This window comes from Antechinus flavipes, chromosome 3 (genome assembly GCF_016432865.1).
Source record: "Antechinus flavipes isolate AdamAnt ecotype Samford, QLD, Australia chromosome 3, AdamAnt_v2, whole genome shotgun sequence".
Taxonomy (NCBI): domain Eukaryota; kingdom Metazoa; phylum Chordata; class Mammalia; order Dasyuromorphia; family Dasyuridae; genus Antechinus; species Antechinus flavipes.
In genome coordinates, this window is record NC_067400.1 from 247,620,180 (window position 1) to 247,633,922 (window position 13,743).

The 13,743-nt window shown below is 34.6% G+C and overlaps 1 protein-coding gene across 2 annotated transcripts in view; it reads right to left on the bottom strand.

The window, feature by feature from the left end:
* APP (amyloid beta precursor protein) overlaps positions 1–13,743 on the bottom strand; it is a 181,390-nt gene that overhangs the window by 66,098 nt on the left and 101,549 nt on the right. For both annotated transcript variants that reach the window (XM_051984840.1, XM_051984841.1), the window contains exon 6: positions 9,515–9,717. In XM_051984840.1, coding sequence (XP_051840800.1) covers positions 9,515–9,717 — 203 coding nt within the window. The remainder of the gene's footprint in view (positions 1–9,514; positions 9,718–13,743) is intronic.

Sequence of the window (13,743 nt, forward strand, 5' to 3'; positions counted from 1 at the left end):
TCCAATCACCTCATCTTTCTGATGAGGAACTTGAGGTTCAGAAGGTTGTGACACGTTCTATATATAGCAAAATCTTAAAACTGAACTGTATAGAATTTTGTAGCAAACAAATGACCAACTTGAATTTTACATTTAAGTATTCCAATAACTATTTACACAAATATGACCCTTTACCAATAATGTTCCAAACAGGAAAACACATATAAACATTAAAACTGCTATAACTATAAAGAAATATACTATTAAAAACTTTGTATTAATACATATTTGTCTTAGGACAGGTGCATAAATCACAGAATACAGGCAACAGGGAATAGAGAATGGAGAAGAAAGGAATGACTATTTATTAAGATCATATTCTGTGTCAAGAATTGTGTTTTTACAATTATTGTCTAATTTGAGCTTTACAACAACCCTTTGAGGAAGGTGCTATTATAATTCACATTTTGTATTCGAGAAAACTGACTCAAACAGTGGTTAAGTCACTGGTCCAGAGTCATATGGCTAGAAAATGTTTGAGGTCATATATGAATTTGGTTAACCCTGAATTAAGGCCCAGCACTCTACCCACTGCACCACTTTTGAGTAAACAGACCTAAGTCCCCCATTTAAGACGTATGGTTGTGTGTTCCTGGGTAACTTACTTGAACTTTCAGAGCTTTAAACATCTTTCTAAGATGAATGGTTGCAGAGAAGGTGCCAATATACATATTTCTTCAAAGAATTCCATGTTCCAATGAAATCATAGGCTAAGTCTCTACTATCCCAATCTTAAATATTTATGCAAGGCACTTAATTAATTTTTGGAGATAATAATAAAGGAAAAAACAAAGCAAGCAAGCAAACAAACCCCAAACCAGTGTCCACATTTCAAGTTTACATTCTCATGGGGGAGACAATATTTAAATAATAAGGTACATGAAAAACACAGAGCATACAGGTCACTTTAGCATCTTTGGGGTCCAGGTAAAAGATCTACAGTGGTGGAGTTTAATCTGAGCTTTAAGTCAAGCCTGACATGACGAGGAAGCAGAATCTTCCAGGAAAATGGGAAAGCCAGTACAAAGTAATAGAGGAGGAGACTGAATGTCATGTATGAAGCACAGCAAGTGGACAAATACTTCTAGATTGTAGAATGTGTGGAAGGGATTAAAGTGGAAGAAGGTTAAAGAGAGAGGGAAAAACAGAAATGAAAAACTTTAAATGTCAATGACTTTTTACATTTAATAACAATAGGGAACCAATAGATTTCATCAAGTAAGGTTGGGAGGATGATATAGTCAAGATTAGCACCTTAGGAATAACACTTTGGAAGCTGTGTGGAAGATGGATTAGGGTAGAGAAATGATTTGAGGCAGGAAAATTAGAATAAGAAGACTAGTACTATAGTATAGATGAGTGGTGATGAGGGCCTCGATTAATGTGGTGATTGGGTGAGTAGAGAGAAGAAAAATAGGAGTGCAACGAAGAATACAAATCTGACTCTCAAAACAGTAGGATTTGAAGGATGTCTCAGTTCCAAAACACTTATAAAATTATAACTGAAAGCAAGGTTATGAATATAGGGACAAGATTTAGGGAAATTGAAGCAATGACAAAGTTCAAAGATATACAAAAATTAAAATCAATTTTGATGAAGTATAAAACTGTAGCAAAGATTTTCATTGACAGAAAGTATCCTACAAAGAATAAAAAGTACATTGGGGTCTGATGAGCTACATTTCTTTCTCAATACAAGTATACATAGGATTCATGAAAAATAGGCCTTAATTCATTTATTCTAATCTCTACTCCAAGTTTCTGTGACTAAGGGTGACTGGGATTCAGGTCTGGGGAAGAATAACAAAGCCCTAAGACATTCTATCCCTTGATTTGGTGTGGCTATATTTTATGCCTAATAATATATGATCCAAAATTCAATTCTAGGTATTAGATAGCAACAAATAAAACACTCAAGGAAAATGATATAAAATGCAATCTCTAATCAAGAGGAATAACTTACAGTCAAAATCACGACTTCCTCGTCATGTGTATTCCCAGGCTTGACTTAAAGCTCAGATTAAACTCCACCACTGTAGATCTTTTACCTGGACCCCAAAGATGCTAAAGTGACCTGTATGCTCTGAGTTTTTCATGTACCTTATTATTCCCAACCCAATTTCCTTAAAGAGAGAATTACTGTGATGTCAACAAAAATCTTAATTTGGTCAAAAGGTTAAAATGAAAGTGTAATAAACAATTGTAGCAACAGACCAGCAAATAAGAACAGAAATCTGGCCATCAAAACCGTTAGAAGGATATCTTAATTCCAAAACACCAGCAAAAATATATCTGGAAGCATAAGTTAAGCGTTTATAATACACCCATTTGAAATACATACTTCAGCTTGAGATAAAAATTTCAGGAGATGATTTCACTTCTTTATAAGGAGGTAAATATGAGATTCAGGGGAATATTTTGCCTTTCTCCCAAAGGTAGAATATTTGTTATAGAGTACTTTTATTATCAGGTTTGTGAATGTAATAAAGCTAGACTTTCCCTAAAGTCATTCTGGAATTGCAATGAGCAATAAAGCATCATTGTCACCATCATTATTACTGTCATATCATCAATTTTTTCATCCTTTTAGTTTTTATTAAAGATTAATGTAGAAAATTACCAATATGTGAGCTGGTAATGATGAAGGATAAACTGAATATAACCATCTATTACTTTCAGGAAATATTTGAAACAAAGATTCATAAAATCAAAATGCAAAATTTATTATACTTTAGAAGCCATGCTATTTGGTGCATATATATTCAGTATGGATACTAATTCATTTTCTATGGTACTCAAAATGTAGTTTCTCTGGTTATCTTTTTAAACTAGTTCTATTTTTGATTTTGATTTGTCTGAGACCGAAATTGCTATGCCTGACTTTTTTGCTTCAGAAGAGATTCTGCTTTAGACCTTTATTTTATTTTAACTCTCTGTTTATCCTCCTGTTTCAAGGGTATCTCCTGTAAACAACATATTGTTGGATTCTGACTTGTAAATTCATTTTACTATCTTTTTTCCATCTTATGAATGAGTACCTCTCATTCACATTCAGAGTTATGATTACTATAATAGCTAACATCATATTGTTTTCTATTTATGCTTCTCTTTTTTCTTAATCTGTCCCCTCCCCAAGAAGTCTATTTTACTTTTAACCAATGCTTCCCTCACTCTACTTTTCTTTTTATCACTCCTTTCCTTAGTCCCTTCACCAGATCAAAAGAGAATGAGGTACAAGCATTGACCGTCTCCTCCAGTTTTGCCCCATTTTAAAAACTTATGCTTGTATATTTCTTTTATTTCCATTCTTCTACCCCAATTCCCAGTGTATCCCTTTTTCACCTTTCCATTCTTTTTTTTCAGATCATCTCAACATAACAGATTAATATCTTATTCTCTATCTAAATAGACTCCTTCCAAAATTTATAATGATGATAAAAGTTCTAAGTGGTTATATATATATGTACCATCTTCCCATCTGGCAATGTAAATAGTTTAAATTTATTAAGCTCCTTATGATTGCTATTTCATATTTATCTTGTTATGATTCTCTTGATTCTTATGTTTTCAATTCTTTATGTGTCAGATTTTCTAGCCAACTCTGCAGAATAATTAAAAATGTTCTATTTTGTTAAATATCCCTTGAAGGATTACATTAAGTTTTGCTGAGTAGTTTACTGATTGTGATCCTAGTTCCTCTGCCTTCCAGAATATCACATTCCAAGTTCTTTTATTATAATAACTACTAAATCTTGTATGATCTTATCTGGATTTATGATATTTGAATTTTTTTTCTGACTGCTTGTAGTATTTTCTCCTTGGCCTGAAAGCTCAGGAATTGGTTATAAAATTTAATTTTGGGATCTTTTACAGGAGTTGGCTAGCAGATTCCTTCAATTTCTACTTTGCCTTCTGGTTCTAAGAAATCTTAGGAGTTTTCCTCTGATTGCTTCAAATTTAATGTGTTGGCTCTTATTATTATTATTTTATCCCAGCTTTCAGGTAATCCAGTAATTCTTATATTATCTCTCTCAACCTATTTTTCCCCCCGGATTAATTGTTTGTCTCATGAAATATTTTATATTTTCTTCTTTTTTTCAGCCTTTAGATTTTGTTTTATTGTTTCATGATGTCTCATAGAGTCATAACCTTCCATTTGACCAAGTATAATTTAGGGGGACTTATTTTCTTCATTATATTTTCAAACTTCAGTTACCATTTATTCAATTCAAAATTTTTAAGGAATTGCTTTTAATTTTTTTGCTACCTTTACCAAGATATTAGCTCTCTTTTCATCATTTTCTTGCATTACTCATTCGTTTTTCCATTTTCCTGTACAATTATGATATTTTAAAAATTATTTTTACTCTTCTGTATATCTAGCTTTAATTGTAGGAGTACTTTTTGGGCTTGTGTCCAATCTGAATTTTGCTCTGAGGTTTTGCTTATAACTGTTTATAGGTGTGTCTTTTTCCCCTTTCTTTTCCCCCCGAGTCTGTATTTTCAGCTTCCCTATTGTCACTGTAGCTTTTTAATGGTCAGGTTTTTTAGTTAGTTACTCATTTTCTAGCCTATTTCTTGATTTTATACTTTATGTTAGATTTGGGCTCTGCTTATCTCTGGGGGCATGAGTGATCAGCCTAAATTTTAGGCTTTTAAATTTTGTTCTTTTCACAGCTATGTATGGTGGTCTATAAATTTTTGATGTTTCCAAAGTGATATGATCCAGAATGTGGTCTGGACATTGTCCCCCTTGTCTGCACCCTTACCAATGAAGGCCTTCTGTTCCCATCTCTACCATTTAAGGCTCATGGTCAATTGTGTACCATGCTTTTTGGCTAGCTCTAATTCCATAGTATTGTTAGAACATTTTTTCTGTGCTGTAAGATGGAAAAAATGACTCACTGTGACTTTCTGTTGGTTAACCTACTCAGAATTTGGTTTGACATACTTTTAAAAAACGTTTAGAGGAGTAGTTTGGGAAGACTCACCAAAATTGCCAACTTAACTCATCCATTTTGGCTCTGCCTTTTACAAATTTATTATATTTTGGAGGAATTTTATAAAAAGATAGAAATGCTGATTTCAAACGGAATAACAGTAAGTGAAAGAAATTACAAAAAAATAACCAGGGAATTTATATTGTTTAAAGTGACATAAAAATCAATATTTAATATACATAGACCAAAATATCATAGAACTTCAATATAAAGGAAAAGTTAATTGAAGGGAGAAATAGAAAAACAATATTAGCAGGAGGTTGTCAAAGTACCCCTCTTGGACCCAGGAAAACTAATAAAAGAAAGAATTTAAGGATATCAATAAAATTTTAGAAGAATTAAGAGACAATTAAGTCTCTGTTGATAACTGAAAGGAAGTAAAAAGAAATTCACATATTACTTGGTTATATATGGCATATTTATAAAAAAGACCACGTATTGTGGCCAAAATATATAGAAAACTAGAAATACTGAGCATATAATTTATTAATGACAATGCAATAAAAATCATATACAAAAAAGGTTTTTGGTGAGCAGGGTAGGAGGTAGAGCCAAGATGAAAGAGTAATAAGAAGTATTATTAATAAATTCCAACCAAAACTTCTCCAAAAAGATCTATAAAGTGCACCAAGCTGTCCTAATGGGGACAATCCAAGAAAAAGTCATATGAGTCATTTTTTTTTTTTTTTGGACTAAGATAGTTTAGAAAAAGAGAGGTCTTCAGACAGTGGGGATGGAGTTTAGTGAGGAGCAACAAGCCATGTGGAATGGGCTGAGACACATGCTAGAGCAATATGACAGAAAAAGATGCTAAATGGCAGCTACTCTCGTCTAGGTCACTGATCCACAGGGGGTCACCTCTCCTCATTGTAGGGGAACTGATTCCAGGGATAGTGTTCTAGGATAGGGAGTTGCTGTGGTGCCCAATCAGTGTAATGAAAGAGGAATAAGTTCAGAAGCAAGTAATGGGGATGGAGTCAAGATGGCAGAATGAGAGCAAGCAGGAAGCCTAGTTCCCCACTATGTACTCAAAAATATACTGGGCAAAATTCTGTTTGGGAAACCAAAGAAAAATTCCCAATGAGTACTTTTTGTCAGCTCAATGAGGTGTGTGTGTGTAACACATACATACACAGGGACAGAGAGAGATCCATAGACACTGGGGATGGTCTGTTTAGTAGTGCACAATGCACACAGCATTTTGGCATGAAGGGACTAAAAGAAGGCGAGGAAAGGGCACAAGAGAAGAAAGAAATTCCAGCGGATCTCTGAATTAGTGCCGAGTGCAAGAATAAGGACTATCTAGTAGCTCTGTCCCCTGCTGCCCAATTTTGGGTTATAGATCAAAAGGGGATTAGAGTGATCCTGGGCATGGGTCTTGGCTTGAGTAAGGAACAAGTTCTGGAAACAGAGACATGTGGATCTTAGGAATAGAGCAAAAATATAGGTCCAGATTTTTACTTTCTGTTTAAGTCAAGTAACCAGGGCAGGGGTCTCAAACTAAAGGGAATAGGCAGTTCATTGGTTCTCAGCTTTCAAGGCCTCCTTTGAGCAGGCTAATAGTAACTGAGCCCAGCAGCAATCTACTGAGACTCCTATGCAACCACAAATCAAGAGATACAACCTACGAGGTCAGAGCAGGACGGAAACAGACCTTACCCCAGATACACTTTGGCTTATAGGCCCACAGCCAGAGCTGTGAAAGCAGCAGCAGAACATAAGCCATTCGAGGATCAGAGCAGATAAGCCCTTTAGAAGTATGCAGAACCTAGCACCAACAGAGTCCCAAGTCAATAAGTAGTCCAAAAGAATAGACAAACAATAGAAAAGAAGAGCATCGTCAAAAACCAATTTGGTGACCAGAATGTTTAAGACACAAACCCCAAAGAAAATTAGTAAAAAACAAAGCCCTAAGGAAAAAATGCAGTTTGGACACAGGTCTAATAAAAATTTCTGGGAGAGTTAAAAACCAAATAATTTTTTTCTCTCTATAAAATTACTGACTGTGCAATCATCAGAGTCACAACTGTCTAAAAAAAGGAAAGAGCTATATCTTTATTAAATTATCAAGTATAGCACAGGAACCTTTCCCAATTTCTGAAAGTTAATTATATACTATTAGTACTAAAATTTTCTCTTTATTGTGCAATTATTTTTCATGTGATAGACAAAAAAGATATGGAAAGAGAATAGCTTGGAAAAAGAGGTGCAAAATATTATTGAAAAAAATAACTTCTTACAAATTATATTTGGTCAAATGAAAACTAGTGACTCTATGAGACATCAAAAAATAATAAAATAAAGATAACACTACCCATCTCCCCAACCCAAGAGTAGAAAATGTAAAGTATTTTATAGAAAAAAACCAACTGACTTGTAAATCTAAGAATCACTGGATGACCTGAGAGGCATGAATTTAAAACAAACAAAGGGAAAAAACAACATTCCTAGGACTATTATATCCAGATCCGCAGGTACTAGGGGAAGGAAAGAATATACGGCAAGCAACAAAAAAAGAATTCAAGTACAGAAGAATCACAGTCAGGATTATACAAGGTTTGGCAGCCTCTATTACACAGAAGTGTACAGTATTATAGAAGGCAAAGGATCTAAGCTTACAAAAAAGAACAACATATCAAGGAAACACAGTATATTTCCACAGAGTAAAAAGTGGAACTTTAATGAATTGGAGTACTTCAAAGCATTCCAGATGAAAAGCTAAGCAGAAAATCTGACACAAACAGAAGTTAAGAGAAGCATAAAAAGATAAACAGTTTGAGTGAGATCATAAGGGACTAAACAAGATTAAACTGTTTACATTCTTACAAGGGGAGATGATATGTGTAGGAGTTATTTTTCCCGACTACATGCCGACAAAACAGAAAATCTAAATGAAATAAATGTATATTTTTAAGAAAATGTAAAAAAAAAAATGCACACTATAGAACAGGAAATAGAATAAATAGCCCTATCTTAGAAAGAGAAATTCAACATTCCATAAATGAACTCCACTCCATTCATTCTATCTACAAAATTCCACGTAACCACTTCCCTCTAAGAAAAGACCAACACCACCTAAAAACCAAACTGAAAACAAACAAAAAAATAGGACCAGATGGATTTACAAGTGAATTCTGCTAAAATAAGTGTATGTGGTTCAGCTATGTCCATCTCTTTGTGATCCCAGTATACCAATATTGTCTACGTGGGTTTTTTTGGCAAACATACTGGAGTGGTTTGTCATTTCCTCTTCCAGTGGATTAAGGCAAACAGAGGTTAAATGATTTGCCCAGCATCACAAAGCTAGTGTCTGAGGTCATATTTGAACTCAGGTCTTCTTGACTTGAAGCCACTTTATCCACTGAGTCACTTTGTTAGTTTAGTTTTCATTTATCTAAAACTAAGATCAAGAATTATCTGTAATGGGAATAAATTAGAAACCTTTTTAATAAGATGAGGAGTGAAGTCAATTATTTCTATCATCGCCCTTAACATTCAGTATTTTACTAAAAATGCTAACTATATAGTGCTAAGAAAAAGAAATTAAGAGAATTACTCATTCTACTCATATTCTAATTACTCATTAGATAAAGTATCATGTTTTGCAGATGATCTGATGGTTGATTTAACAAAGCCCAGATTGTCAATTGAAAATCTAATTGAAACAATGAACAACTTTAGCAAGTTACAAGATGCAAAATAAATCTATAAAAATAATAAGCATTTCTATATACTATCAAGATAATATAGCAGAAACTGAAAGCAAAATTCCAAATCAAATATTTATAGAGAGCATAAAAATACTTAGGATTATTGATACATGAGAGAAAAGAGGAATGAAAAAAATTTAATATTTAAAATATTGATTTTTTAAAAATTTCCCCCAATTACATGTAAAAATAATTTATAACAATAATTTTAAAGCATCTATTACTTCTTTAAGAGCAAACTATAGGGATAAGAAGAAAACTAGAGTATTTTTTCACATATGCAGCTTAGTGAACTTAAAAATACAGTAGCCATGAAAAAATACAACAGCCATCCAATAATTATTATGTTTTATCTGAAAAGTAAACTATCCTATAGGATTTTATATTTCATTAAGATATCTAGCACTGATCTTTTTGAACAAATTGCTGCATCCAAAAAATTCAAATATATTTTCCCCCAATCATAATTAAAATGTATTTACATGCATACATTGTATGTACATGCATGTGCATTTAAATATCTATATTTATAAAATATACTAAAAACACAAACAAACATGTATATGGACATATATATGCATACACACACAAACACATATGTACAAAAATAGGCTTTAAACTAAAAAAACTCTTGCTTATATACTATAAATCAAGAAAAGCATTGGATACTAAAACAATGTGGAATATTTTGCTGTTTGGAACATTTTTTAAATAGTAAAGGTCATATTTTTCTTTTCAGCTGAAAAACATCCAAAATGAGATTACCTCTAACAACCTCTTCTACAGATTCAGTAGTGGTAGTGGTGGTGGTGGTACTGGCAACACTAGTGGTCCTTTCTGTTGCCTCTTCATATTGTTCCTCAGTCTCTTCTTCTACTTCATCTCCATCACCATCATCATCATTGTTATCTTCATCTTCTACATCAACTACTTCCTCCTCTTCTGCAACTTCTACTACTTTGTCATCACTGTAGAGAGAAAAGCTTCATTTTATTCAATGTGCAAACTGACAAAAAAAAAAAAAACATTCTTTACTGAGGAAGTATATAATAGGAACCTTTTTAAATTTCTGAATTCTGAAGCTTCAAGTTAATCTACTGTTAGAATGTACTAGGTTTTCTTTATTGCATGATCATTGCACATTAAATGATGCTGCTGTAATCTGTGATAGGAAAGTGAGCCTTTGGACTTGTGACTCAGGTAAGAGGACACAGGATCCCTGATCTCTTGGTGGCAATCTAGTCCAACTCCCTCATGTTACAGATGCCCAGGGAGATTAAGGGACTTGCTCAGGCTTACCAAGTGGTTAAGTCCCAGTTTTAACAAGGACTCCTAACTCTAGAGCAAACAGACCGGATGAGATGAAGTCTAGCCATCAATAAATCAAATGCTGACTAGATGTTATTTTTTTCTTTGTTCTTGAAAAGGACCATGACATCAGGAAAGTGATGCCATGATAGGCAAGTGAATTGGATTTAAGTGGGGAGGGCTAGGCAAGGTCATCTGCCTGACTTTCCCCTCCAGAGCCATCTGGGCCCAGTGGGGAGACATAGATCAGGATGTGTGAGCATGGCGGCTCTGGATGAAATGGAGACCTTGGCCTTCTTAAGTAAGATCTTTGACAGGTTACAGTTTGACTGAGGCTGCACCCATCGAGTGATTAAAGCAAAGAATCTCCTCTTTTACCTAGTCCAAAAAAAAAAAAAAATCTAACTAAATGAATGCATGAATCTGGGAGGGGAAGACCCTCAGGATTTCTGGCGAAAGGAGAAATGATCGACTCAGTTTAAGTCAAACAGTGACCAAATGGGTTTGGCCTAGGACCTACTGGTGGCCAATTACAATCAGATTGGTTTTAGTTTAAGGTCTAGTCCTTAAGAAAGAAATCTTGCCTCCATGACAGGCACTCTGCCCTGGAGGACCCTCAATTTTATTGGAAGGAGACACCATTTATACATCTAAATAGATATATAAAACTTATACAAAGCACAAACAAAGGAAGAGTTAGCACCAGGAGCCAGAGGCATCAGCAAAGTCCTAAAAAAAATGGAATTTGAGGAAATACTTGTGGAGTCAGGAATTCTACAGGTAGAAGTGTGATATGAGAATTATCCACTGCAGGCATGTGGAGATAATTCAGTATTGTATGTCAAGAATAAAAATGGCTAGAGTCAGCAGGCCTAAGTGTACAAAAAAAGGGTAAAAATGGTTCCTACCCTCCAAGAACTCACATTTTAATAGGGGAGAAAACGTGCCAAGAAATATGGAACACAAGGTTTTGCAAAGGCTAACGTTGAAGAATTGTCCATGCATATGTTTTGAAAAATAAAAAGCTTTAATAAAGAAAAAACAAACAAACAATACAGGGAAAATTGGAAGTAATCTCATAGTGAAGCACAGTTATTAAAGGGGACCAGGAAAAGCACCTTATAAAACTGGAATTTGAACTGAGGCTTAAAGAAAACCAGGAAGTAGAGATGAGAAAGTTTAAGAAGAAAGGAAAGGAAGTAAGGTGTAAGATTGTAAATGATTTAAAAGCTTAAAAGGATTTTACATTTTATCTAAGAGGTCATAAGGAGCCACTAGAAGGTATGGAGTGGAGGGATGACATCATCAAACCTGCTTTTTAAAATAAAAATCACTTTAGCAGTTGAGTAGAGATAGGGAGAACAAACAGAAGGCCTTGATAATAGTCTGGGCTCACAGTGAAGTGGGCCTACAAAAGGGTGGCCAGCTATGTTAGAGCATGTAAAGGAATTATAATATAAAGATAGAATTAATAAGACTTGGCAAAAGATTAGATGGAATAGGGAAGCATGGTGAGATATGGGCAAAAGTCAACAATGATCAGCCATGTTAGGAGCCTATGAAGATGTGAGATTAGTGTGTTCCCTGACCTGTAATAAAGACATGCTTGAGAGAGGAATGTTTGAGTGAGATCTAATTAGTTGAGTGTTGGACATATTGATTTTAATATGTTTGTGGGACATTTAATTCAAGATGTTCAAAAGTTAGTTGAACATGTACAAATGGAAGTTAGGAGAGGTGTGAGTTGGATAAGTTGATCTGAGAATCATTGGCATAGAAGCAATACCTCAGTCATGGGAGCTGATGAAATCACCAAGTAAAATTATTAATAGAGTGAAAAAAGAAAAGAAGGTCCAGGGCAGAACTTAGGGAGTACCTGATGATGGCGTGTGAGCCAGATGAATATCCAGCAAAGGAAACTGAGGAGTGCTCAAGTTGGTAGGTGGAGAACCAGGATAGCATAATGTCACAAAAAATAGAAATAAGAGAGTATCAAAGAGAAGAGGGTGATCAAGAATGTGAAGAGATCAAGAAAGATGAAGACAGAAAAGACCATTAGATTTGGCAGTTTGGAAATCAAATAGTCATTTTGAAGAAAGAAGTTTTGTCGAATGATGAGGTGGGCTAACCAGAATGATGATAGATAAGACAAAACTGAAAGAAGTGTAAGCATCAATTGTGGCTGGCTTTCTCAAGGAGTTTAATCATAAAAGGAAAGAGAGCCCTAGGATTAATACAGAAATGGATGAATCAATATAGTCTCATGGGCAGAAGGGAATAAGCCAGTAATAATAAGAGGAATAAATAGGGGCAATATATTGAAGGATATGGGATAGAATGAGATCAAGAGTACATGTAGAGGGGTCAACCCTGGCAAAAAAAAAAAAAAAAAAAAAAGGGACACGTCTTTCTGTAACACAAGAGTGAAGAAGACAGTGGTGGAAGACATCTTAGTGATGTGAAATGAGGAGGAGAATAAAGGAGTTCTTAGAATATGCTATCAATTTTTTCCTCAGGGAACTGCAAGGCTGAGGAAATGGAGTGGGTAGTATGGAAGAAATGAGGATACGCTGGCAGAATATATGAAAAAGAATATGTGTAAGACACCTAGAAAGGTAGGTTAGGAACATATTGTGAAGTACGATATAAGTCAAACTGGGTTTTATATTCACTTCTTGAAATATTAGTCATGTGGATTTTACTAAATAGAGGAATGTAAATTCATAAGAGATATGCTTTAAACAAATCACTTTGATAAATCTGTGGTGGATGAATTAGAGTGGAAAGAAATTTAAGCCAAGAAGGTCAATTAGAAAGTGAATGCAATAGTTCAAAGGAGAAATGATGAGGGTCTAAAAAAAGGAAGTAGCTATGTAAATGAAAAAAAGTTCCAGGAGAGCTTTTGCAAAGGTAGGAATGAAGAGACTTTGCACCAGACCAGATGTGTGGGATGAGTGAAAGTTGTTTAGCATTACACTAAAGTAAAAGCCTGTGTGACTGAAAAAAAATGGTGGTATCCTCAGTAGTAAAAAAGAATCTCAGGAGAAGAAAGGGTTTGAAGAGAAAAACATTGAATTCTCTCAATGTTCAGGTTGAGATGCCTACGAGATAACTAGTTTAAGACGTACAAAACAGAGTTGGTAATACAGAACAGGGGTTCAGAAGAAAGAACAGAGCAGGATATTGAGATCTAGGAGTCATCTGCTCAGCAACAATATTTGAAACCTTGGGAGATGATGAGCTCATAATGTGAGTCCAAGTCCAAGTCCAAGATACAGTCTTAGGGGCACATTATAGCATTAAGGAGCACAATGTTGATGATAATTCAGCACTGGACACTGAGGTAGATCATTCAGATGGCTAAGAAGAGAACCAAGAGAGAGAAGTAGCACAAAATCGCATAATATCCGGGAGAAAAACGGTCAACAGTGTAATTACTGCAGAAAGTTCAGAAAGGATGAATATTCTGAAATTCAGATGTAGTGACCAAGAATCATTGGCAATTTGGAAACAACAGTTTCAGTTGGATGTTGTAAACAGGAATCAGAATGCAGAGGATTAAGAATGAGAGACAGAGAAAGCAGAGACAATTAGATGTGGGGTTTTTTTTTTTTCCCCCAATTAGTTTGGAAAAGAGAAAAGAAATATAAGATGACAATTTAAGAGGATAGTTACCTGCAGGGTTT